The sequence below is a fragment of the Magallana gigas genome, chromosome 3 (genome assembly GCF_963853765.1).
Source record: "Magallana gigas chromosome 3, xbMagGiga1.1, whole genome shotgun sequence".
Lineage (NCBI taxonomy): Eukaryota > Metazoa > Mollusca > Bivalvia > Ostreida > Ostreidae > Magallana > Magallana gigas.
In genome coordinates this window covers 9,617,936-9,643,535 of record NC_088855.1, presented here as the reverse complement: position 1 = coordinate 9,643,535, position 25,600 = coordinate 9,617,936, and the positions used below count along the sequence as shown (strand labels likewise).

The 25,600-nt window shown below is 32.7% G+C and overlaps 4 protein-coding genes across 8 annotated transcripts; 2 read left to right on the top strand and 2 right to left on the bottom strand.

The window, feature by feature from the left end:
- Positions 1 to 449: 449 nt before the first annotated feature.
- On the bottom strand, positions 450 to 5,020 carry LOC105344985 (ganglioside-induced differentiation-associated protein 1). Its single transcript, XM_011452935.4, has 5 exons — positions 4,893 to 5,020; positions 4,207 to 4,408; positions 3,238 to 3,408; positions 2,730 to 2,930; positions 450 to 2,416 (listed from the first exon to the last, which is right to left on the bottom strand). The coding sequence occupies exons 1-5, from the start codon at positions 4,959 to 4,961 to the stop codon at positions 2,091 to 2,093; spliced, it is 969 nt and encodes a 322-aa protein (XP_011451237.2). The 5' UTR covers positions 4,962 to 5,020; the 3' UTR covers positions 450 to 2,090.
- Positions 5,021 to 5,274: 254 nt separating this feature from the next.
- Positions 5,275 to 7,363, top strand: LOC105344984 (EKC/KEOPS complex subunit TP53RK). The gene is made up of 2 exons (XM_011452934.4): positions 5,275 to 5,509; positions 6,661 to 7,363. Exons 1-2 carry the CDS (start codon positions 5,332 to 5,334, stop codon positions 7,149 to 7,151), a joined length of 669 nt encoding a protein of 222 aa, XP_011451236.2. The 5' UTR covers positions 5,275 to 5,331; the 3' UTR covers positions 7,152 to 7,363.
- Positions 7,364 to 9,142: 1,779 nt separating this feature from the next.
- Positions 9,143 to 10,302, bottom strand: LOC105344983 (Bardet-Biedl syndrome 5 protein homolog). The gene has a single exon (XM_011452931.4). The coding sequence runs from the start codon at positions 10,260 to 10,262 to the stop codon at positions 9,240 to 9,242; it is 1,023 nt and encodes a 340-aa protein (XP_011451233.2). The 5' UTR covers positions 10,263 to 10,302; the 3' UTR covers positions 9,143 to 9,239.
- A 219-nt stretch (positions 10,303 to 10,521) lies between these two features.
- On the top strand, positions 10,522 to 22,558 carry LOC105344981 (protein NDRG3). Of its 5 annotated transcripts, none has more exons than XM_011452927.4 (15): positions 10,522 to 10,648; positions 13,277 to 13,378; positions 13,498 to 13,597; positions 13,811 to 13,931; positions 14,704 to 14,742; positions 16,607 to 16,624; positions 17,217 to 17,279; positions 18,279 to 18,339; positions 18,499 to 18,585; positions 20,058 to 20,135; positions 20,283 to 20,383; positions 20,770 to 20,835; positions 21,050 to 21,149; positions 21,297 to 21,384; positions 21,770 to 22,558. In XM_011452927.4, exons 2-15 carry the CDS (start codon positions 13,283 to 13,285, stop codon positions 21,865 to 21,867), a joined length of 1,116 nt encoding a protein of 371 aa, XP_011451229.1. In that variant the 5' UTR covers positions 10,522 to 10,648; positions 13,277 to 13,282; the 3' UTR covers positions 21,868 to 22,558. The 5 variants fall into 5 exon arrangements, with proteins under 5 accessions (XP_011451229.1, XP_011451228.1, XP_011451231.1 ...); XM_011452926.4 differs by having other exon boundaries at positions 13,274 to 13,378; XM_011452929.4 differs by lacking the exon at positions 16,607 to 16,624.
- Positions 22,559 to 25,600: the final 3,042 nt, after the last annotated feature.

Below are 25,600 nucleotides of genomic sequence, written 5' to 3'. Positions count from 1 at the left end.
CATTTTTATACTTTGATACGTGATGTCAAAAGAACCAATGATATTCTTCGTTACAATGCATGAAAATAATATAATATAATATCATATGTTATATTGTAAAAAGTAATATATGATATGATATTGTATCAATTTTTTTGATGTTTTATGATATGATATTGTATCATGATATTGTTATGTATAGTATTGTATATTATGATATAATATTGTATAATATGATATTGTATTATTTATTTAATTATATCATCACATGATACTGTTACATATGATATTGCAAAATATATAATATTGTATCGTATGATACAATATTGTATATTATATAATATTGTATCATACGTATTGTATAATAATATTAGATTATCTACAAGTTGACTTTAACCAGAGTGGATAAACTTATACGAGGTACCAGTTTCATGTACATTTAGTTTGAATGGATCTGACCAACACCATCCTTGAACTTGTAAGTTTATTCTGTTATAACAATAACTATCACAATACATCACAAAAACTGAAACAAAAAAGCAACGACAAAAAAAAAGGTGAGGAATAATACACAGTACTCTCCTACAGTCATTGTCAGTCTCTAAAACTTTCGTAAATCAGCAGTTTGAAAATGGAACAGAATCTCATTGCATGCTAAAACTGTTTGAAAAGATCAGTTATAAATACAATACTATATAAATGTACAATGTAAGTAACAGTAAATAGTATTTGTGTGTAAAATATCAATACTATAGGTATGCTCAGAATGTAAACACAACCTGTAAATAGACCATACAATTTTCCTGCAAATCTAATGCCTACAGTTACTTTGAATGGCTCAAGTGCATCATTTTACCTTTTTGGTTGCATTAGAATTAAGAACAATATTTACTATCCCATACCTGGATTACTGTAGAAAGATTTTAAGGCATAAATTAAAAGCCCTAGTGCAGTACTGCAATATTACAGAGAAATCTCCATCTATATGGTAATCCATTTTCCCAAGTTACAAGTTTCTGATCAGCTTCTCTCCTCACAAGGGTTTGATCAGAACTTAAACTCTTGACTTGAGAAGATGATGGTATCCAAAATGAATACCTGTATTTTCTATAATTAATTTAAATAATATCCGATATTACGCAATAGCCATTTTAACATTAACACTCCATCAACGATGAAAATCAAATTTCTTTAAAAGCAAACAATTTTGAAAAGAGGGAATTTTGAAAGTGGGAGGGTGGGAGGGGGTGGTGACAGAGCAAGAAAGACAAAAATAAATCTATAAAATCAAAATTGAGGCTACATTTCAGCCTTAAAACTGTTTATGTATACTAGTAGTTCACCTTGTTCATAATTATATACTACTAATACTATTTGTTGCAATAAGTGAGTGCCAAGAGAATCAAGAAGTCTAAAATCTCCGATTGAATAGACTGAAGAGAGACACTTTTAATTATGACTAGGATATCTGTAATATGTGGGATTTGACCAGACCCATTAGCTGATTATTCCATCAGCTATGTAGTATGTACTTTGACATACCTTGAAAAATACTGGAAATAATGCCAATAATAATCTTGTTAACAATTAAATGGTTAATGTTTGTTCCAACAGTACATAACACTATCCCCTTACTCCACCCTTAAAAAACACCATGATTATCCATTATCTTTATAAATTATTCACAACATACGTATATCGACCTTTCAAAAAGTCAGTTCTAAAATGAACTGGTTTCAGTTAAAATATATAAAATGGTAAAACATGTCTCAAACATTACTCTACATTTTGAACACCACAACTGATTTCAACATAAACACTTCCAAAAAATGAACATGACAGAAAAAGGTTCAATGGAAGCACCAAAACTATAAAATAATATTAAAATTGCACTGATAGACATTAAAAATTCATCAAAAAATGGACCAACATGTCAATTAAGATTTAAATGCAAAATTTTTAAACTGAAAGATCTGGTGAATATTAAGGAAAAAATCCACAGTAAAAGCAAGTCATACATTTAAACCCTTCTATGGACTTGTGCTACACTCTTTTTTTCTCTACAATACCATATTACAACAATGTTCATTCGAAAGTCCCTAAAGTCTACCTCATTTATTTTTTTGATAAACTAGATAGGCTCCTCCCGCAACTACGCCTATCCCAGCAGCCCCTGCTAAGAAAGGCGACCAGGCTTTGAGGTTTTCCCAAAGTAAAGTGAGTCTCAAAGTTGAGATTTCTTTCTCCAGTCGTATATAAGTGGGACGCTTCTTCACCTGTGAGAAATAACTGTCAATGTGAGGGCACTGGTCTGGTGGGAAATAATATTTGTCCATGCCTAGCAAAGTCAAGCGGTTTAACAAAACCGTTAGGTGGATATCGGCAGCCGTAAACATTGGTCCAAACAACCATAGTACATCTGCCACATCTCCATTCTCTGCAGACAAAAAGCAATCATAATACATTAGTTGTGTTTTTTTTACACATTGTAAATACCTTGGAAATTCCTACATGTTTATTAGTTTTTACTTCTATTTTAAGTTTTGATGCTTTTAAATTAATAATTCATATCAAGAACCAAAATCATCTTTAAAAGTTGACTTGATACAGCTAGGGAAAAATAAAATGATTGCAAAGCTTTTAATTTTTTTGGCTCAGAGTGTCACCTAATTTAATTGTTTAATTACACAGGCCAGTTCATATTTTGTGCAATTCATATTTTTATTTCATGCATAGCAAATAAGACCTACTCTCTTTCAGATCTTTCAGCTGTTGTTCGATATCTTTCATAAGACGCTTAAGAGCCTCTAGGTGACCTTTAACTTTGGCTTCATCTGTTATGGTGTCAAATTTTTGAGCTGCAATTTGGCTTTTTGTGAGGTAGCTGTCCCTTAGTGCAGGATGAGCTGCTGCTAGCTCTGTTAAGTAACTCAGTCGATTTGCAAAATTCTCTGGAAAAAAAAATAAATTTAATTATTGCTATATCCACACAAAAGACTTTTCAAGTAAATGAAAACTAAAAATGTGACACAACCTAGACACTGTATTGCTACATTCCTCATCTTAATAATCTAGCATTGGGCAGACATGCACTGGTTTTACCATTCTGCCTATTCTTTTGAGCATCCAGAGCTTCATATGGCAGTACACCAGTTTTAACTAGATTTACTGTAATTAACTATATAATATCAAACAATTATGTTTATAAATTCTAAGTAAAAAACAAACATGATTTTAATTGATAAGAAGTATACTGACCCCTCATACTCCTTTGCTCCGCCCCTGAAATCTGACACCCTGCCTCGGACAGATGTGGATGATAAATAATACCATAGGTTATAATGTCCATTTCCACCATATCCAACCGCTTACAAAGCTGTCTAACCTGTTTTCCAAGTTCTGAAGATTCATCAGGAAATAATGTCTCACCTGAGAACATGAGAAACATGCAACATGTTATAAAGCCTGCAGTTTCAAACTGTGGCGTGATAAGCGTCCAGAGCTAGATTTTTCTACATATTAAACTTGTAGAAAAAATTAATTTATTACTCCAGGTGTAATTTATGCCACATCTGTTTACAAACTTCATGCTGAATTAAAAGATTTAACATAAAAGAGTTATACTCTAATAACTAATCACAAAAAAGCTCATAATCATGATAATAATTATTATACTATTATTATAATAGATAAATATGAAATTTTGTTTATGTAAACCTCCTGTTTGATTAACACTGTATGTTACTTCCATTGTCAGAAACCCAAGGTCTGAACTTTTCACTATTTCATAATTCCCATTCTTTTTCATTTTAGCTCCTTCTGAAGTTAACACTTTCATGTAAATGAAAACACAAATGCAACCTCATAAACAGAAGCATGTTTTTAAAGAACATTTTTTTAAGGTCTATGAATAATCATTTTCACTCTTGACTATAAACAGTAAATACATGCACGGTCATAATTAGGACTAAGGAAAGTTTAACAAATTGGTCAATGACCAGTATTTGTGTATATGAAAGACCAGCCCTGAGTTTCTGATGGTGAATTACTTTAATTATAAACGAATCATTTTGAGATACTGAAAAGACAACTGTACTTTGCTTAAGAAAATAAATGAGTTTGTAAAGCATACACTGTAGCTGGAGGGCATAAATTAACATGTATAATACCAGTATCACTAGAAACACATTTTGTCAACAAAACTTAAATAGATAAACCACTCTTTACCATTTTCTGAGGATTTGTCCACATATTCCATAATGTTTTCAGGCTCATTGATGATCATGTCTGCTGCCTCATCTTTGAGAACAGGAACATGTGCCCCCTCTGGATTTAGTTTGACATACCATGGTTGATTGTGTTGTCCAGAAAACAAACTTACAAGGCGTGGGGTGAACGTTAGCTCTTTCTCAAATAAAGCAAGCAGTACCTGTATTTGTTAAAAATATAATTCCAGAAATGTAAAATTATGTCATAAAACTTAACTCTTAAAACTCTCTCTCTCTCTCTCTCATTCTCTCCTCTCTCTCTCTCTCTTAGAAAAAGTTATATAAATAACTATGGTAAAACTATGTTTTCTTGGATGTTATTTGCCTTTCATTCATTCCCTGGTTATAAAAGATGTTTCAAACAATATGTAGTACCGCGGTAATACAGTAAAGACTCAAAAGAAAACTAAATAAAAGTAATCTCGGCTGAATGTTGGCACATCAATTTTCACTTTTTTCTCTAATTACACTTTGTTTACTTTTCTAGTCTGTAAATACAGTGAAGTTCTGTCATTTTGACCTTCACGTGCATGACAAGATAGTGAAGATCAAACACATAACGTTATAAGTCCATTGAAATGAATTAATCAGTGGATAGTATCATCGACAAGTTAAAATCATTTACCCGATAAATAAATTGGTTACCTTTTGAGAAGAATATGAAGTGGGAAAATAATACAATGTAAATTTTTTCTCTGCCTTGGATTGTGCCATTCTAAAAGCAGCTGTCTGCAAGGTGCTCCAGGAGAAGTTATTAATATAAATTTAAACATTGAAAGAAAATATTATCTATATTCATAACGATTAATAAAAAACATTTTAATTGGTCAATGTTTGAAAAATAATTCAACTAGATTACGCTTCAATTTTTGGGATTTTATATATAAAATAGAGATGCCTATGATATTTTATAGGGTTTTAAATTAATGACTTATCCCTAGCTCTTTTGTTTCTGGAGATTCAAAAGGTAGAATATTTAATCTTTATCATATCTGTGTTTTACTAAAGGCAAAAATATCGAATTTGAATAAAATGAAAAAAGAGTGTGAGCATAATATTTCATGCGAGGAGCGAGCGAGACAACATGGAATTGTGGAAACAAGGTGCTGAAGCAAAGATTCATAAAACGGACTTTTATGGAAAGCCATGCATCGTCAAAGAACGATTTAGCAAATCATACAGACACCCAATTCTTGACAAATCACTGACAGCTCAAAGGGTGAAGTCTGAAATAAGAGCAATGTTGAGATGTAGGATGAGTGGTATGACACTTATAGTTGTTTGCTATAGTAAATGTAGTATATCTTTACCAAAGGCCTCTGAATTTCTATCAATAAACCGTTAAATGTATGGGGAAAAAGAGATATACTCTATTTATGAATTTATAAACAGACGGGGTATATCTGATTATCTTTCTTTCTGTGATCTTTATTCCATGCATTTATGGTTAAAAACTGTGCAATATTCTAAGTTTCTTTCTTTACTCTTTTATATAATTCATTTTATTTAAAATTCATTCATTGTTATCTCTACTGAATCTTCGGATAAGACGACAGTCAGAAAATTTTCTGACTCTTCTGAAGGGAGTCATTTTTTATAGTCTTGACATGCTTCAAACTTTATAACTGAAATAAAATAGAATTATTTTTTTAAAGGTTTCCATGTGTGGTAGATCGAGATTTTATTTATATTTATTATTATTAGTATTCCAATCTGGATGTGATTTACTTCTATTACCCTGGTAACGCCCAATTTATACAATAACCAATAACTTTAATGACAGTTTTCTATTGTTCTGTCCCCTATATAAAGTAACTCCTTATTTGATTAGGGAGACAGCTGATTTTGCTAGCTACTTTTCTCCTGCATCCCCGTCTTGTCTGTCTAAACTAGGTCCCTGTTAATGTTAAATTTAGGTTTCAGGGTTTGATGAATTTAAGTACTTGCTATAGACTTGTTTGTTATAATAAAATTATAAAACCCACTGACCGCTCATTTTGCAAGTTGGTAAAAAGGTACATATGCATGTACAAGGGTATATTCAACAAGTTCACACACACTCTGTCTCTCTCTTTCTCTCTGTCTCTCTTGTTGTGATTTAGAATCATTTTAACAAGACCGTGGGCTTTAAGTGGGACATAACTATCTATTACGGTACTTGCATCAAAACAAGTTAAAAATGATGCTGGTGTCAAGCATAATATGCACCAATTGCATGATCTTAGCTCCAAACCCATGCAAATCTTATTTATTTCTAAGAGCCATGGCTTAGTTGCAAGCAATGGATTAGATAGGACTATGTCACATTGCCATCTGACTAATCTACATAATGTTCAAGCTCTTGTTAAAATGATTCTATTATTTCTTTCCATCAGATGTTCCAGCTAGAGATATATTTTTTTATCTTTCACAGGTATCCTCACTCCAACTGTGTATTTTGTGAACATGGATTCCTCCTGTATCTACATGGAAGAAATGCTAGATTCCGTAACTGTAAGGGACTACATTCAGAGTGTTCAGAGCAGTAAGACAGCAGTAGAAGCCATAGAAACTCTCACTCCCCTTGCAAATACCATCGGACACACGCTGGGTATTATGCACAAGCAGAACATTGTACATGGAGACCTGACAACTTCAAACATGCTTCTTCAAGGAGATCCCTCAAATAATAGACTTTGTCTTATTGATTTTGGTTTAAGTTTCTTTGAAAATCTGTCGGAAGACAAAGGAGTTGACTTGTATGTTTTAGAGCGTGCACTTATAAGCACTCATCCAAACACAGAGAAGTTATTCAATGTTATACTGGAGGCTTACTGCAAGAGCAATGATACAGGGTCTAAAGATGTCATAGCAAAACTTGAGGAGGTGAGAATGAGGGGCAGGAAGAGGACCATGGTGGGATGATCATAGACAAAATATTGACTGCATTACATGTGCTATTCTCAAATTTAGTGACTGAAATATTTAAACCATCAAGACATGTTGAAGTGTACCATACCTTTTTTCATTTGATTACCATGAAGAAAGATATTATTAAGAATTTTCTGTTTTAATTTGTGAGGTCAGAGCTAATACCGGTAATTTTACAATTAAAATGTAGAACATGTACAACATAATACATTGTGCTGGTTGTCATTTTTGTGATATGACTAATATCATAGTTACAGATATATGTAATGGATATATGCTGAAAACAGTTCTGTAGAAAAAATTATCAGACAGACAAGGCCTGTTAGGGCGGAGAACTGTCTGATAATTTTTCATACAGAAGTGTTTGAGGCATATATGGTACCTAAAATGCTGCCATTGAATTTCATTGTTGATTTACATGAGACAGTCCAATGTTAAAGTTAAGAAGCTCACTACAATTGAACTGTCACAGGTAAAATTTTAGACTGCTGGAACAAAGAAATGGCATCACAGCAGTGTTTTAACTCACGATATCTGAATGCACTATTTCTTTTATTTAGGCCATATTAAAAGAAATGTTTGTTTGGAATTGCCGTCTGGAGGTTTCTAGACCCAGCAGGGAAGGAGGGAATTTTTTTCAAACTTGACGTTTAACTTATTGAAAATTGGTGAAAAATAAAAATCACAATATAATAAGAAAGTTCTCTATTTTTTGCTAATAAATTTTTAATAGCGGGGGTATTTCAATGAGGCTGGAGGCATTTCCAATCAAACAATAATGTTATTTTGGTCTTGCCTGAAATTTGAGTGAATCAAGGATCTGGTGTAAGGTGAAATTCTATTTCTGATATTGTGAGCATTCATAAACTATTTCAAAATCTCCTCAACTTGCTGACATTTAGCAGGCGAACTGAGTGCATATTTTTGATGAGCATGAAAAACTCAACAAAATTGGGAAATAGATGACCCTTGGTGTAGGTTTATAGTTTTCAGGAAGGATCGAGTTTTTATAATCACTCAGTAAATACAAACATGTACACTTAATTCTATTAAAACAAGTGCTTAATTATGATGAGCAAAAATATTTCTTCTAGAATAAAATGTAATTATTAATAAGTACAGGAAACACATTTATCCACTATCGTTAAGCAATTTTATTTCCATTTTGAGAGGAGTTATTCCCCTTTATCTTTCATCCATACAAGTAACATTTTGTATTATATTCAGTTGACTATTTGAACATCATGTCTATCTGATGAAACTAGAAACTGTCAAAAATATCTCAAAGTAACATCAACTTTGTTGAAGCATGTACCAAAATTTGTGTTAGAGAATAGGGAATTCTGGTGAGCACATGCAAACACCTGCTATGCGGAACTCGCATAATGGTAGTAAAGGGTTGGCAAAACAACAGGAAATACATATATTGTCTGTAGATTTCAATTTTGCTGGTACTTTAAAGATCCCAGGAGACTTTTTAATAAAGAGGTGTTATCTGAATGACATTTTCACTAGCACTGGATCTTTTTGAGGTTCTACTACATTAATATTACATTCATTGACTTAATGAATATTTTACAAGTAAGCAGTAATTTTAAGTGGAAACTTTTATGCTTTAAAGTACCATATTAAGCATAATGAGCATACTGTGGAATCATTAGATTTCGTGGTGGCTCAATTTTCGTTGAATTTGTGGTACCTCTTATCCGCGAATTAACATCCTCCATGAATTAATAAATTTAAGCAATAAAGTAATATTTCCTTTTGTAGGTATACGAGAATACACGAAATTACATCCCCACGAACCTGTAAAATTTAAGCAATCCACGAAAATTGGCCCCCACAAATTTTAATGATTCCACACTAGTATACAGGTTTATGAATAAATTAAAACTTACCAGGTGGTAATTTTTGTACGTATTTAGAAGAAAGGGCATATTAACCAATGACTGCAAATGTTGCTAGTTTATACTGTGAGTTCAATATAATTTTTTGATAATTTTATTGGACATCTATTAAATAATACACTAAAACAGACATGTACAGTGATGAAAGGTCTCTTATATAAACCAGCATGTATACTTAAGCAAGCACATCCCAAAGAGCTTGCAAGGTGATTCCATCTCTTAATTTTTCTATTGCAAGTCCCAGCTCTTCACAGTAAACTGGATCTCTGTCTTTATCCTTGTTTCCATCTGCAAAGTATGCAGCATAGGCGTCTGAGGAATTATCAGCCTCAATTTCAACATCATCCTGCTGATAATCTACCCCCATATCATCTGCTCCTTCAATTTTTTCTTCGGACTCAAACTCCACACCAAATATCGGACAAGCACTATACACTCTGTGTAAACTCTGAATTTCTTTTACAACATCATGTAGCTTTTCTGTTGGGTCAATTCGAAACCCAAGAACATAACCTCCACTCTGTTGAGAACTCTCGACCACGAGGGCAAGTCCGAACTTTGAATCACGAATTTTTACAGATTTCATCTGCAAGTATGGAATGCTGACATTGAAGGATTCATTTATGTTGGCATGCCAAACCAGTCGAACATTGGTAATGAAAAATGTCCCCAGATTTCCTTGGTCGCTGGAGAGATTCCACACTCCATTCACTTTGTTGTAAACTTGTTCTTGTGGTAAAAGTCGAAGCTGTTTGTTGTGAATGAGCGCTCCTCGTAGCTTCAAATCGCGATAAAGCTTGGATGTTTCATATGCTCTGTGGACGGAGATGACAGTTGTAAAGAGTCTTGGAGAACCAGGAATGAGATTCGTAAAGATGAACTCAAACCGTGTGTTATTACATTTTGTCAAAACATACAACGCTTCGGTTTGACCGCGAAGCTTTGACTGGGCTGTTTTTGTTGAAATGTTGATGACACAGTTGAAACCAATGGATAAATTTACTCTGGGCAGAGCCAAGGAATGCCATATAATTCTCAGGTTTGTGACCATCAAACGACCGCGATCTCCATTGTTTCCTTTAGTATCTTCAACGGCATTCAGGGCATCAATCAGTTTTTCACCAGGTCGCATCTTCATTTGCTGTGGATTGATGTCAAAACGGACATCTCTGTCCTCCCATAGACCTTCGGACGCCATTTTGACGCTGTTTCGTTGGTGACGTTAAAGATTGCGTGGCCTTCCTATTTCCGGAAATATCTTATTGTGAAAAATTTATATAAATGACTTATAAGATTTCCACAAACGCAAATTGAAATTTTCGGGAATTCAAATTTTCTTATATTTTAGTTTTCACAATAAAAATAATGTATATATAAAATAAAACTAATAATTCTATTTCGGATACTTCAAAGTTTATCGAAAAGTTTTGTATTTAGTATGAATTTGGTAAGAAGCATTTTGATTGGCCATGCTCTTAGCTTGATCCAATCATAGATGTGTTTACAAAATAGCACTTTGCATTCTGCTAGAGAGTTTACAAGGTGAAAACTTAAAAGTTTGAGGACACATAAATTTTGATTAAGGTAAGTTATGATGATTTATTTGATGAAAATGATTGAAATTTTACCTTCTAGTTCAACAAAAGAGACAAATCTGGGAATTGAATTAGTATGTTATTTTGAAATGACGTAAATAGCCTGTCCATATTCTATATTCTTTTTCTCATTAGCATTTAATGTATATACTTTGGGAAATAATGTATACATTAACACAAACTTATTTGGATTTCATTCTGATGCACAAAATATTTCAGCCCTTTTTTCTTTACACGTTGATTTTAGTTAATTTAGTTTGCCTTATGAATTAATGCAACTATAGTATAGATTACTACAGACCACGCTTCCATGAAAGATGGCCCGGGGCAAAGATTTATGAACAGTCAACTTATTCAGTCAAGCTTTAATAAATAACGCCTGTCACTGTCAAAACAGAATTACATTTACCTCCTTTTGCTGACAGGTGAATATCAATAGCAAGTGTTAGACTTGTAAACAAAAACAATTGCTACCTGTGGCTTTTATAGCCTTACAACATGTACAGATAAAACCTCACATTTTTGAATTGAGAGAAGAATGTTTCTTACTTATTAATATTTTCTTTAATCTCCTAGAAAATTACAAGTCTGTAATTTGTTGATGACCTATGTCACTACAATGTTAGGCTGAGAGGCATCAACAATGTGTAGATGAACTTCATCCCCATGTGGAAACCACAGTAGAGATTTTAAAAACTGTTAGTTTAAATGGAGTCTAAGTAGGACAGTAGACATTGCACTTGCTTCTCACCACTACAACTTGAGTTAGATCCCTGTGATTGACAGTGCATTGATTAAAAATTATATGTCAAAGGGTATACTATGGTGATCACCTGATTGGACACATGTGATAAACTTAAAGTTCTAAGCCACCCTGAAATTTTCTAAGTCATAGGTCAATGTCAAAGCAAAATTTTCTGATATTCTTTAATCCTAATTCCATTATTTAAGTGGTGCCCTTTGAAGTGGTCACCATCTCAAAGATGTCTAGTATAAGTTGTTTATTAAATGTTGTAAAGAATGTGACATGTAGGTCAAGTACCGGTACCTGCACTGATAGCTAATTTGGTTTGTTTACTCTGAAACAGGCATCACATGAGACATGTGTAGCATTCATTTATGTGACAATGCAATTAATCTTCTCAAACTCGATCCATATATGCTTGGTAAATGGTTCATTGAATCAGATGTTTGTTTTTAGTTTTTGCAAAAAACACAGTGAGCAAGGCCAAGTACATCACCTTTTACTGTGAGGTCACATTCTTACTGTTAGCTTTGTCAATATTTACATTTCTTCTGTACTAAAAAAAAAGAAGGGTGCATGAATTGCACTTCTTTTTTTGAAAATTCCTTTGTTTCAATTTGAGAAACGTTTTTGTGTCAGTTAAAAATATACTATACGTATACTTGGTGTTTTTTAAATGATGAAATTAATTTGCATTGTCTTAGACTCTTAGTCCACCCATATATCTATGCTATATCAAGAAAACTACACCAAAGTAAATTCCTTTCAAAGCCCTGTACCAATTTAAGGCTTAACAAAGCAATATTTTTCAAAGGTATACAGCTTATACCTGGTTCCTGTTTTGCTTTGCTGATGAAAGTCATTGACTCATAAGCTAGAGCTTGTTTTAACCTGGGTGGACTAAGAGTCACCATTTAAGAAAAAAACCCATCAAGTATACATATAGTATAACTGACACAAGAGCATTTCTCAAATTGAAACAAAGGCATTTTCAAAAAATAAAGTGCAATTCATGCAGCCTTCTGTTTTTAGTACAGAAGAAATGTAAATATTTGCAATCATGGATCATGTAAATGATAATTCAAAATTTATTGGGTTGTGGCTAGACATTGTGTCTCAAACAACTAAATAATTGTAGATTTCTGTATTTAAATTTTTTTTTTTAAAATTGTAAAAATTATAACATAAAAGACAACAGAATTATATTTTTTGAATATTCAGACTTTATTAAAATGTATCAAACTATTTCAATTTTTTTAGTATGTAAATTTTACAGACAGTAAAATATGGAAAACACAACTGGTTATGAACTTAATCTTATGAATTGTTTATCTCTGTTAGATAAATAAAGGGATTACCAATGGCTTATAAAACATACAGTCCGGTCTGCCACAGGGTTATTTATTACAAGTTGTTAGAGCTGTGTAACCTTTAGATGGAGGATTTATGACTCTATGCTACTACTGTTGTATTTGTTGGCAAAAGGGCTGGATTCTATTTTCATCTCATATGACAGTATAAAAACTGAAACATTCTACACACATATCACTGTCAACTTTTTCTAGCCATAGGTTTAACTCTATATGAAACTATGTGCTTTATTCCAAATACTAGACCTACCTTAAAAGATTATTTATACATATGATTTAAAATAAGAAATTGCTACTATTACTGACTTTTTAACTTTCATCAATTTTATATTAAAAGCCCTCTTTTCACAGTCACTCAACTAAGCCTTTTATATCCTATCAGAGATTGATGGTTTTTGCTCAATTAACAATTTAACATTTGAATTTTTGTTTCAGATATAACAAATCAAGAATATTTTTGTATTTTATGCATTACTTATGACATTTACCTTTATTACAGCAGAAAAGGATGGAAAAACTAACAGAGATAGAGTTCACGGGGATAAATGTACAGGACAAAGAACCAAGAAACTTCTCTAACAATGCCTCCAGCATTTTGATTCAGGTTTGTTCATACCTACAATTCAAACAGCTGTTAACAAGTGTCTAATTTACTTTGATGTTTAACATGGAACAATTTTGATCGATAGGACTCTAATTCTTTGATTTTTATTTTTTGTAAAGGAGGATGACATTGAGACACCATTTGGAAACCTTCATGTTGCTATTCAGGGAGACAGGTCAAAGCTTGCCATTTTGACATTCCATGATATCGGTCTGAACAGTAAGTCCATGCATGGAAATATTTGTCTTCTTCTTGTAACAAACCAAAAAAATCTCTCCTCCAAATTCAATTGGTTATGTGACAATACAAATGCAAATTGTCAAATTTTATTTTCTGTTATTCATCATGAAATGAAATACAGAATTTTGCATATTGGGTCTAAATTTGAATTTGCAGTTTGATATCGAAATGCTTTTAATCAACAATTTTTAGACATCACATGCTTCCAAGGATTTTTCAACTTTACGGATATGCAGCCAATCTTGCGACATTTCTGTGTGTACCATGTCAATGCACCTGGGCAGGAAGATGGCGCTCTCCATTTACGACCCGAGTAAGACTTATATCTTCCTTTCTGGGTTTTATTTATTTTTTCCTATTATATAAAGACTTACACTGTTTTGCAATACATTAAATTATTTAAGCAGAGATATTCACTTCGTGTGTAGCTGGTGAATAAGTTCTACTGTATGGACTTCATTTGCCTACAGTTTTACTGAGGTTATGGGACATGAAACAGGGATCTATCCCCCATGAAAATCTTGTTTCACCTTTGCAGAAAGATAGATTTTGCACTTATGGCATTGCAGAAACTTAAGATAGATTTTGCACTTGTGGACCGTACATAAGTTTTCCCAGTGTACACTTGGAAGATTAAAAAACTGCAATGTTTTGTTCAATGACAGTTTGTTTTGAGCAACTGATCACCAAGTTACAAATATATCTGGTATATGTGTGTGTTGATTTTGATCAGAGCATGGTAAATGGAGATGGAATATTCAACACTTAAATTGGTCTTGGTTTTATTCAGTGGTGAAGGCTTACGTTGTAGGGTTCTGAGTAATTTGTAGAGAGCATGCTGTTTATTATGGAAAATGGTTTATAGTTTTATGTAATGTTCACTTTATGTAAAAGGAAAAATTTATCTATGAATAAATTGTAAAACTTTATTTTTAACTTGATAAAACTTTTTGTTATGAAACATAAACACACCAATATAATTATTGCCTTTTGTTGCACAGTCAATCATGCCGTGTAACCTCCATGTAAATGACAGATTGGTTTAAATACTGATGCTTATATTTATTGTTTGCTATTTTCAATAGGCAGGATGCCCTAGGCAACCCAGATTCACTGGGTAACAGGTATGTTTAGCTAGGCCACCCTCAGACACAGAAATGGCTAGTACATATGTAGACAACAAGAGGAAAAAGATTTCTTTGCTTGTAAACCCATCTCTCTCATTCTAACAATCATTTAATGATCACAACAAAAATAGAAGTTGTAAATTGTCCAAGCAAAGCAATCTTTTTCTCTCTCTCTGAATTTCTGTCTGCCAAATAAACTCTAATATAACTACTAGTAGCTATATGAAAACTCTCTTTATGCAACTTTATAATGCTATCAACTGGTTAATTGTTAATGAGCTAAAATCTTTGTAATATGTTTTGACACTGATGTTTATCTGGAAAGCCATTTCTGTCTTAGTTGTCTGCCTCCCTAGCTAGAGAACAAGGAGACATCATGTATGAAAGTCAGACGACTTGTTTTCTGCTTGTCTTTGCACTACATACTGCGCAAGTCTTAATTCGCTGCTACCAAACAGAGAAACGCTTTGTAAAACTTCAGGATTTACTGCTTTGTTTTAATGTGATGAAGAATTTCTGCTAGTTGTCTGAGAAAAGCTTGCTTCCGAACAAAATTCTCTTGAAGTGAAATTAAAATTGCAAATTTGTGGACAAAAAATGTTTGTTCGAATTTTGAATGTTTCATCTTCTTTCTTTTCACTTTACCATTTTGACATTTGCTGACAGAGAATGTTACATTGGAAGTCAACTCGCTGCTTTTCTCTGGATTGTAGGAATTTTCTCTTTTTTAGATTATACTGCAGATTTCCCATCCTTTTCCTGAATTTTGATTGGAAAAATGTTGAGCCTTTTCAACATCTTATTAATTCATGTACATCATTGTAATCAAATATTATCATTATTGCAATCTCATAGTTTATCAAATGATTAAAAGTGTGCCTTTTTAAAGGAAAATGATAAAGACATTATGCAGGCCATTTTTTTCTCGTATTTTATTATAAATAGACAATGAAAATAGATTTTTAATGGAATATCAAAGTCAAATAACTTAATAATGTAGCTAAAAAAAATTCAATAATTTCTCAGAGCATTTTTAAAAGTTTTTTCCAGGTGAGGTCAAAGAAACATGCATGAATCCTGCTGGAACGCAGTCTTTTGATACTGTAAATTCCTAATTAAACGCAAGGAATTTATATCCCCGTAAAATCGCGAGAAGTCCATCTCGCGAATTTCAATATCTTGCTTTTAATTTTCGAACATATGTAAACTACATGAAATTATGATAAAATTTTGACATTCGCGGTTTTATGTTCTTGTGATTTGATGGAAAACTGTTGAATCACGGAATTAAGTACTCGCTTAAAATAAGGAATCTACAGTAATTAAATTGTTTGCATGTGTCTGCTGAAACAAATTTGCATGTTAGCATTTATAGTACAAAATTCAATAATGACCAAACTTCAGATGTCCACTATTGTACATTCTCTTTATAAACCAGAATGCATAAATGAAGATAAGTAATGTACCAGTAAATGCAGAGTACATATACTCTCATTTTTTATCTTTCAGTGAAATTTTCTTAGTATGCAAAGTTATACAGCATATTGCTTATCAATCTTTTACCGGTACTTCATATCTATATTAATCTTTACCTGAGCTAATAGTTTTTCTAACTCGATACTATTATAGCTTGACACCATAAAACTACCTGGTACATTACTATGCATATGAACTGTAGTAATCTAGTGAGTTAAACTTAACATCATGTCAACTTGGTGACAGTTCTAGATACCATGGTATTGATACCACAAGTTGACCATCTCTCCCTTCTCATGATAGTCTCCCACTACAACAGCTAGCTCTTGTATTGAATTAATTCATCTTTTTATCTCTTTCTCTAACATCTGGAACACTCAAACAGCTACTTGAGAGACCAGTGGTTTGTAGAATTGCATCCAAAATAAGTCAAAACTTATTTCTTTCTTCTTTTTTTTTACTTTTTATACAATATACATGTGTAATTGGTTTCAGATTTTACATTCTATATTTTAAGATTTTATTTTTTTTACCATAAGATAATGTGGTGTATATAATTTTTCTCAGTTTGTGAAATGTATCAACTTTCCTGTGTTGTGAACTCATGAAATTGCTTTGATTCAAAAGAATTTTTAAATCTTATTGAGTAAATAAGTTTTGTATGCAAGATTTCAATTCCACAACTTTTGTAGCACCAATATTTAAATCAGTTTGAGTTTAAGCTTGATATCATTTTGCCTGTTAATTGCTGTGCTTTATTTAATTCTTGGCATACAAATCCATATTTTCATAAAATTCCATACTTTTGTGTTGTTTTTTGTAAAAGATAAAGTAGTTAATATAATAATAAGTAGTTAAAAGACACTTCAACTGATTAATGCAGAACTTACTTTTTGAGAAGTGATTCAGAAATCATTGTTCATTGTTAATGGAGGGTCTTGCGATACAGTAATTGACTTACCATGCATAATTATTATTGATTCTCTTCCTGACAGTTTCACCTACCCTACCATGGATCAGCTCGGAGAGGCTATTCATTCAGTTGTTAACCACTACAAGTAAGTTGTTTGATTTTTTAAAATATCTGAATGTTTTATTTCAATCCCAGCATATCTGACCATCCGTCCATACATGCATAAGGAATTCATGAAATTTGTTTCTATAGTACAGGTTACATAACATTGTCATTCTATTATGTAATATTTATACCACAAGCAAAGAAGTTGCAAGGGATACATGTATATATTATTGGGAGTTGATTTTAATCAACTCTCCTATGCAGTTACTCAGACAAACCGAAAGTGAAACAGTGTTTGGACCTCAGCACAAATCACTGCTGCTGACAAGACTTAGTTCTTGAAAATAATTGATGAATTCGATGTAATGTATGCTAAAGCATTGTTTTTCAAGTAAACTTATTTATAAATACCTTGAAAATAGTCAGATTTTAAATGGTACAAACAATTTAGATATTTTTTGTAGTCGTACATGAATGTATTCCTACGCCAGAGTTCAATATAGTCTCGTTCAACTTGACGTTCAGCTGTCTCCGTAAATCCTTGTTGGAGATTTACGGTGTCAGCCGAGCGTTTGGTTGAACGAGACTAGAGTTCAATATTGCTTGGATCCATACAATTTTCGAAAAATATTTCTATCACTGATACATAGTTTGATTGAATTAATTTTATCTTTAAATATTATTTAACATTATTCATATGGGGGTTTCTCAACATTCTTGTCGAAAAAGTCCAAAAATTCATATTATAAAAATGTGCGTAATTCAAATTAGAAAATACATGTACTTGTCATGCCAAATAACATATCATTGATTTTAAAATAAATAAACATCGACAAAATCAACTCCCGTCAGTTCTTCATTACTTTAATTAGATATGGATTCATCCATTAGTCATTCCTGTGTTTTTGTTAGCGCAACTCTCTTTAATCGCTGTATGGAGTTTAGTGAAATTTTGTGTGAAACTCTGAATTTGATGTCTCTCAAAATTGTACATCTGATAAAGCTGTTTTCAGTGTTTGTATCCTGATTTCCATTTCAGAATCAAGAGATTCATAGGTTTTGGTGTAGGAGCAGGAGTCAACGTTCTGTGCAGATATGCTGTAAGTTTGTCATACTTTACAAACTTGATTCCAGAGTTTAAGACATGACAGTGGATTAATGCCACATTACATTGGGCAAATTGTTTCAGACCTTTTTCTATCATTGAAAAAACTTAATACATGTACATTAACACCTGTGTAATGAATTCTGTACTTAAGCTCAATCACCCTGAACACGTGGACTCCTTGGTGTTGATCAATGGATCAGCAGACAAAGCGGGCTGGGTGGAGTGGGGATACCAGAAGGTAACAGCCAGCTCATTTATTGATTTATTCATAATATGAGTTTGTCAAAGCACAGAAGAAATTACAGTGGAGCCTCAGTTATCCGGACGCTTTCGTTCCCAAGTCCAATCGTCCGGATAGGTGAAGCGTCTGGATATCTGAAATATGTCTATTGTTGTCATGAATGATAATGTATTTGTATACAATGGCTCCCAATGTTGATACTAGTTTTTTTCGCCTTTCATACCATATAGCAGCACATACTAGAGTTGTCTGTTGTTATGAACGTTTTTAGATATAAAGAACTCTGCTTTATTTTATTATTTTGTCATTAAATATTAACCAGACAATAATGATAACCGAATCTAGCTAAATTCTTTGTGTCAAAGTGTGATATATGTGTGATACACTGTTCTTCGCAATTTTCCAATTTTTGAAAGTGATTTGGGAAGTCAGTGTGTTTATACAAGCTACTCATGAGGGTCTAGCACGTAAAAAAAGCGTGAAACTTAATTGACAGGGGTAATCTTTTGTACTGAGTAATGTATCATCAAATTTTACCGTCCGGTTAAATGAAGCAAGATTAGTAGTAAATCAGTGTTTTGTGGTAAAAACAGACCATCCGGATCCAGAACGCGGAATTCTGGATAAATGAGACAAAATAACGTATAAAAAATCTGTTCCCAAATAAAATCGTCCGTAAACTGAAGCTTCCGGTTATCTGGCGTCCGGATATCTGAGGCCCCACTGTACCTTAAGGTCAGACGACATGTTCCTCGAGAATCTTTTTTGTGTCTCCTTGTAATAAAGAGTTCCAATGAAAAATACTAATTTTATAATTACTTTAAAAATGATCAAAATTTACTTGGATTTGGTTATCCGTCTAGATGGTCGAGTGGTTAGAACCGTGGCCGCTCACTGCCAGAAGTGTATAGATTCTAGAAGTCGTGAGTTCAAAGCCCCGCGGAGATATAGTTATTATATAGTGAATTTCGCTGTGCTGTAGATGTATTTTTTTTATATCAGCAATTCAAGTGTATCTTCAAAAAGATTATATATATAGGAAATTGCATACTCTAGTATTTTGCAGAAATGCCTGGTAAGGTACCCTAATTTTTTGCAAGAAAGCTTGTCAAAGTAGTTGTAAACCATTAACAAATTCCTGGAAAAAGTTATCTAAAATTGAGGAACGTGTCGTCTGACCTTAATCTACATGTCAACATAATCCACATAATCTATGTGACTGGTCTATCACCAGTCCTAAACTATTCATATTTTGTAAGTTTCTTCTGAGTTGTGTTAGTTTTGGCTGCTTTAACAATATGACTTAAAAGGGGACTAATATTTTTTTACATATTTAATACAATATTTTAATTTAATTTGCAATTTCACCTGTCTAAATCAAAATGCTTAATTCATCAAATTTTATTTGACTTACATTGTGTAGAATTCTAGAATTCATTCTTTAGTCACATTTTTAATTTTTTTTGTAGCTAAATTCTTGGTATCTGTGGAGAGGAAACATGACCACATTCACAGAAGACTACCTCCTCTGGCACTGGTTCGGATCAGTAAGTACTTTAGCTGAACAAAGAGTTTTTCATAGACAAAAGCATACCACTAAGTCATTTATTTGATGTTTCCCCATTGAAAAATAATTTATTTGGATGGAAAATAAATTGATAATTTGTAATTTTAGTTTATTTTTGAAATTCCAGAAAACCCAATGGGAAAACTACGATTTGACAACTGTCTACAAAGAATACATTAAGAGCATCAACCCTCAGAATCTTTCACTCTTGATTGAATCCTATCTGGCGTAAGTCATTTTTACCTATTAAAAACAGATTTAAAACAGGTAACAAATTCTTTAGAGCCTTACATGTATATATACAAAGGCCCTGTCCATGTATGGATCTAGGGGAGGGCGAAATTCAAATTTATTAAATTCACATTGTATAATTACCAAAAATGTGCCTAGGACCCCCCTTCACAGCAAACTTATTATTATTAATAGATAACTCCCACCCCACTGTGAAAATTTTTTGGGGTCTGCACATGCTGTTTTATTGTTCCTTCAGCTCTTTATAACAAGTCACATGGTACACAGGAAAAATAAATAAATGCATGTACACAAATGTATGTAACATCCATTTACAAAAAGAGGTTATAGCTAGAATTTACCAATCGTTTTTTTTTTTCTAGGAGAACCCCTCTGGGCATCGAAAGAGAATTGGATCCAGTAAGAAGAATTGGTACCAAAACTCTAACGTAAGTTACAGTCTTGGATATATGTGTCTATTAGTGTGTGTGTGCGTGCATCTTGGTCATTTTATATGATGAATTATGAACCAACTGGTTTAGTACATGTATTTGAAAATTATATGTTTAAAATACAGCTCATTTACTTCAACAACTCAGCATTTGATAGGATTAAAAATATGCAGTAACATATTTATACATGTATACCTGTCTTCTGTTGTAGATGCCAGACATTGTTAATTGTTGGTGATGACTCTCCTCATTTGGATGAAACTGTTGAACTAAATGGAAAGTTGGACCCAGAAAAAACAGATTTTCTGAAGGCAAGTTTTATTTTGTTATTGAATCATGTTTAAAAGTCATAATAGTTAAGTATGTACTTAATTTTGCAGAAATATTTTGTTGGCTGAAAATCAGTGAAAGAATTATAGAGAATTGTAACTTTATGACAGTATGAATCTGTTCTTTAGATCCAGGATTGTGGAGGGATGCCTTTGGAAGAACAACCAGGAAAAGTGTGTGAAGCTTTCCGTCTATTCTTACAAGGAATGGGATATGGTAATTTTCTAATCATTATATTATAAAAGTTTGGAGCAAATAATTGTGATATTTTATTGTTTTAAGCAAAACAGACTGGCCATTAGGAAAGTAGAACGTTTGAAATTAAGTCCTGCATTTTTATTGCCAGGGCATAATGACTCAGTAGTCTCTGTTTTTACCTGCACATCTTTATAATTTAGAAGAGTACATGTATAGTGATTTTTAACCAACTCTTTAATGTATTTGGTTGAAAAAGTAATAATTTTTTATAAACACAATCTATAATAGTCTTATCCATGAAGAATTTTTATAGGTAAGTAATGCAATGTACCCTAGTATTTAAAAAAATAACTTTAGTCACTGAATATCTTACTGGGATACTAAATTACTGTCCCTCTTACAGTCCCAACTCTGCGACAGAGTACCAGCACAGTGTCACAAGTGGCCAAGAACTACCAACAGCAGCTGGATGACTTCAGGGGAACGAATACCGTGTGCTGAACGACGGGAACTTTCCAGTGACTGAGATACGTAAACTACAAACAGGCCCAGAGCTTACTAAGCAATGAAAGCACTGCGCAGTGTTACCGTTTTCTTCAAATATTTGTAAATTTTGTAGATACCCCACCTAGTGAGATTTAAGGGACAGCCACCAATAAACAAGGCTTTGTGTACTTACAGTGTCTGAATGTGCAATGCTCTAATGTGTTCTTTTTTTCTTCAAGTGCCACATTTTATTTGGAAGATATGATTTTCATTGTACAGATATGAAGTGAAAGATGACAAAACACTTGTTTATTCATCACTAAGAATCATAGAAGAAAGTCGTGAAATATCTGGAAAAAATCTAGCTTTATTAGTGTAGTGCTTTGACAGACATTATACATGTTATAGCACCTTAGTATTGATCGTCTCCACACAAATGTAGAAATTTTATCATGAATTACATGTGTATTTGTAAAAAACCTCATCCATAGATCTTGTTGCATTTCAATGCCAATTAATTGTGTATATAAGTTTGCAATGTTTTGTTCAATTGATATTTATTGTTGAAGATTTTTATACTGTACAGCTTTACTTTTTACATGTACATATCCATTACATTTTCAATTTGCTTGTATCATAGTGTACAGCTGATTACTGACAACCAGTTTGTTTTTATTGTTTTTTGCAATAAATCAGAAAACAAGAATTGGTTTATTAAATTTTGAGGTTTGAAAGAGCGAAATCATTTTGCAACAAAAACATGTATGGTTTATGATGTTGCACTAAAAAAAATGCATATAAATTATGCCGCTCTAATGAAGTAAAAATGTAAAATTTATAGACATTATTGCAACATATTATGACAACTTGGAGTAGGCGACTTATTTCAGAGAAGACAAGTCATCCAAATATGATCAACTAGATTAATTATTTTATAGTTCTTCAATTATATTGAAAACTATCATCCTACCATAGTATAACGGTGTACGTGTATTTTATCTGCTTACTTTGGCCATCCTCCTTGTCACCTACGCTTGTGGAGGTTTGCATGACGTACGTTAATATGTGTAAAGCTCTAGATCTGAAATTCAGTTTAATTTGTTCAGCCTACTTCTGGGGATCATATATTGAATCTACACCTACATGAGGATGCTTCCATGCACGTTTTAGTACTTCAGACCAATGGTTTTTTAGAAAAGTGTTTTGAAAAGATTTTTCTCTATTTCTGTTGTTTGAATCACCGGGTCAACGAGTTTGTATTGGCCAATCTGTCGTGTGTTCAAACTACGCCTCGGTCTAGACACAACTCTGGCGGGAAGATTTTGTAATAACTGATAACGTAATAAGTACATGTAATAAATTTTTCACAGTTTTAGCACAATTCTTGAACAAATAGGCCAACACTAGGCCGAGTTATATGCGCGTACAGAAGACCTACAGACTGAATGGTTGATCTGTTATCTACAAGCGCAATAGGCGACTTGTAAAATCATTCCATCATTAAAAAAACAACAACAGCTGTATTGTTGATTTTATATGAATGATTGTCGAACAATCGTTTTGAATGTAAGAGATACATATAGAATATCACACTTTTGTTTTGATCTCGGCACTGGTATCAGCCCGAGCGGTTGGTATCGGCCCAAGCCCGAAGGGCGCGGGCCGATACCATCCGAGGGCTGATACCAGGGACGAGATCAAAACAAAAGTGTGTTGTTGTTTATATCATTTATCTAAAATCAAAGACTTTAGGCCTAATTCAAATTTAAATTCCGAATAAGGAATATAATTTATCATGAAGAAGCTATAGAATTTTTTTCGGATTTACAAAACTTGTACGTTTTTATTTCTTTTTATATGTGTTAAAACTGTAAGAGTTGTCGGACTTTGTTGACAAACCATCGTCATTTGAAATACAGTAGAAGGGAGTCTGTCGTCTGAAATGAAGCACTATCTTCTAGAATTCAAAATTATCGCGAGAGAAACTTCCCTCCTACGCAGCTTCGTTATAAGTCAAATTCTTTCACTGGGATTTCGTAAGTTTCCCGTCAGATTCCATTCATAAAGATCCAAACTGTTATAGCAACTATATAGAAAGTTGTTTGAGAACGTTCATAAGCGCGTCCATTACTTTAACCCCTTAATTTTTACAGTCTAATCTCTGGTTTTCTAAGTCTCGTTCCATCCTTCTCTATATCCTCCATAATTTAAACGTTGATTGATATTAAATAAAGTGTGCTATTGTTCTAAATACACAACCGGTGTAGGTTACCTCCCCTTACTTAGATACACATCACTCTTTGGCGCTATTTTTGAATTATTATTTTTCAATTTTCCGTAATAAATAAAAATATTCAGACGTGTAAGGTGATAATTTATATTATGTTTTCGTTATTCTATCGTTATTTCACAAACTAGTCTTACTTTAAAGCAAAGATATGTGGAAATTATCAATTTCAAATTTGAGGGCAATACACCCCCTTGACGACGGGCTGAGACAGAGAAATATCAGCCCCGAGGGCGATACAGCCCTAGCTTCCGGTTGCTGTCTCACCTAGTCTAAAACATTTGTATCAGGGCTGATACACTACTAGGTATATGATATATGTAGGAATTGGACTGAATAATTCATGAGAAAATTGTCAATAAATGTTACTCATACAGAAATATGACGTACTATGGATAAGAAGGATAATTCCATAAAAAAGATAGATCTTCAAAATCATCTAATAAAATATTAATTTTCTTCATTTCCACTAATGCAAAATTAATGATACTCCCAGCATTCGCTCTTTAAAAGTTGTGTCTGATATCCTTGAATGGAACTTGAACGCGATACTAAACGTTATTTTTTTTTTAATCACAAGTTGTTGTTTTTTTAATCACAAGTTGTTATTCACTTTATTTGGACAATAATTCAAATTTTTAACTTTTATTTGGAATTACCATACAACTCACGTATCCGAATAAAATAATAACGAAACTATGAAAATAGAAGTTAGAGTTTCTATTATGATGAAGTCTCTGATCGATATATGATATATTGTAAAGGATTCAATGATCTACGTCTGATTGAAAAAAAGAATTACAAAGACCAGCACATCTCAATAGAATTTCAAAAAGAAGCAAGGAAAATTAAAAACATCTATCTCAGCATTTGAAAATAAGAAATATACTTGACATGGATTTTTGTTTGACATACATGTATACCGTGCGATATTCATATTGTGTTTTGCGCGTTTTAATAATTCACGAAAGTTTCCCGTCTATTTGAGTAGTAGTTTCGCGAAGCTACATGTATGAAGTTATTCGCAAAAACTTTACGAATTATATATATTTTTTTGTTTACCGAATATGATCTCAGTGGGCTTTCGAGCTAAAAAGTCTTTATTATGAGTTTTGAAGTCAGAAGTCTGAGAATAACTAACCATTTGTCGTTATTATTTTTGCTTTAGTTTTAAAAGTAGTGACTCTGTGACTCTAAGAAGTCGTAATGTTACGAAAAGTCGCTCAACGAGATAAAAAAAAAGTCGACTCATTAATTTTGATATTAAGCGTAAAATGAAATCAACAGCGCACATTTTGTTTGAATCTTTTCAAGATGCAAGTACATTATTTACAGTTATACGTTGGATTAAAGGAAAAAAATATTATCATAGACACAATATTTCTGTGAGCGTTGGCCTTCGAACTGTATTTCTTTAATAGCAGCGCAAAGCGGTTTGACATTGATGTTCACGAATATTAT

Coding starts and splice junctions, on each gene's coding strand:
- LOC105344984 (XM_011452934.4), top strand. CDS start 5,332: ATGGAATTGTGGAAACAAGGTGCTGAAGCAAAGATTCATAAAACGGAC. Junction 5,510..6,660: donor GTTGAGATGTAGGATGAGTG/GTATGACACTTA, acceptor TATCTTTCACAG/GTATCCTCACTCCAACTGTG.
- LOC105344981 (XM_011452927.4), top strand. CDS start 13,283: ATGGAAAAACTAACAGAGATAGAGTTCACGGGGATAAATGTACAGGAC. Junction 13,379..13,497: donor CCTCCAGCATTTTGATTCAG/GTTTGTTCATAC, acceptor TTTTTTGTAAAG/GAGGATGACATTGAGACACC. Junction 20,136..20,282: donor TCTGGCACTGGTTCGGATCA/GTAAGTACTTTA, acceptor TTGAAATTCCAG/AAAACCCAATGGGAAAACTA.
- LOC105344985 (XM_011452935.4), bottom strand. CDS start 4,961: ATGGCACAATCCAAGGCAGAGAAAAAATTTACATTGTATTATTTTCCC. Junction 3,409..4,206: donor GGACAAATCCTCAGAAAATG/GTAAAGAGTGGT, acceptor TCATGTTCTCAG/GTGAGACATTATTTCCTGAT. Junction 2,417..2,729: donor GCTGAAAGATCTGAAAGAGA/GTAGGTCTTATT, acceptor TTTTGTCTGCAG/AGAATGGAGATGTGGCAGAT.
- LOC105344983 (XM_011452931.4), bottom strand. CDS start 10,262: ATGGCGTCCGAAGGTCTATGGGAGGACAGAGATGTCCGTTTTGACATC.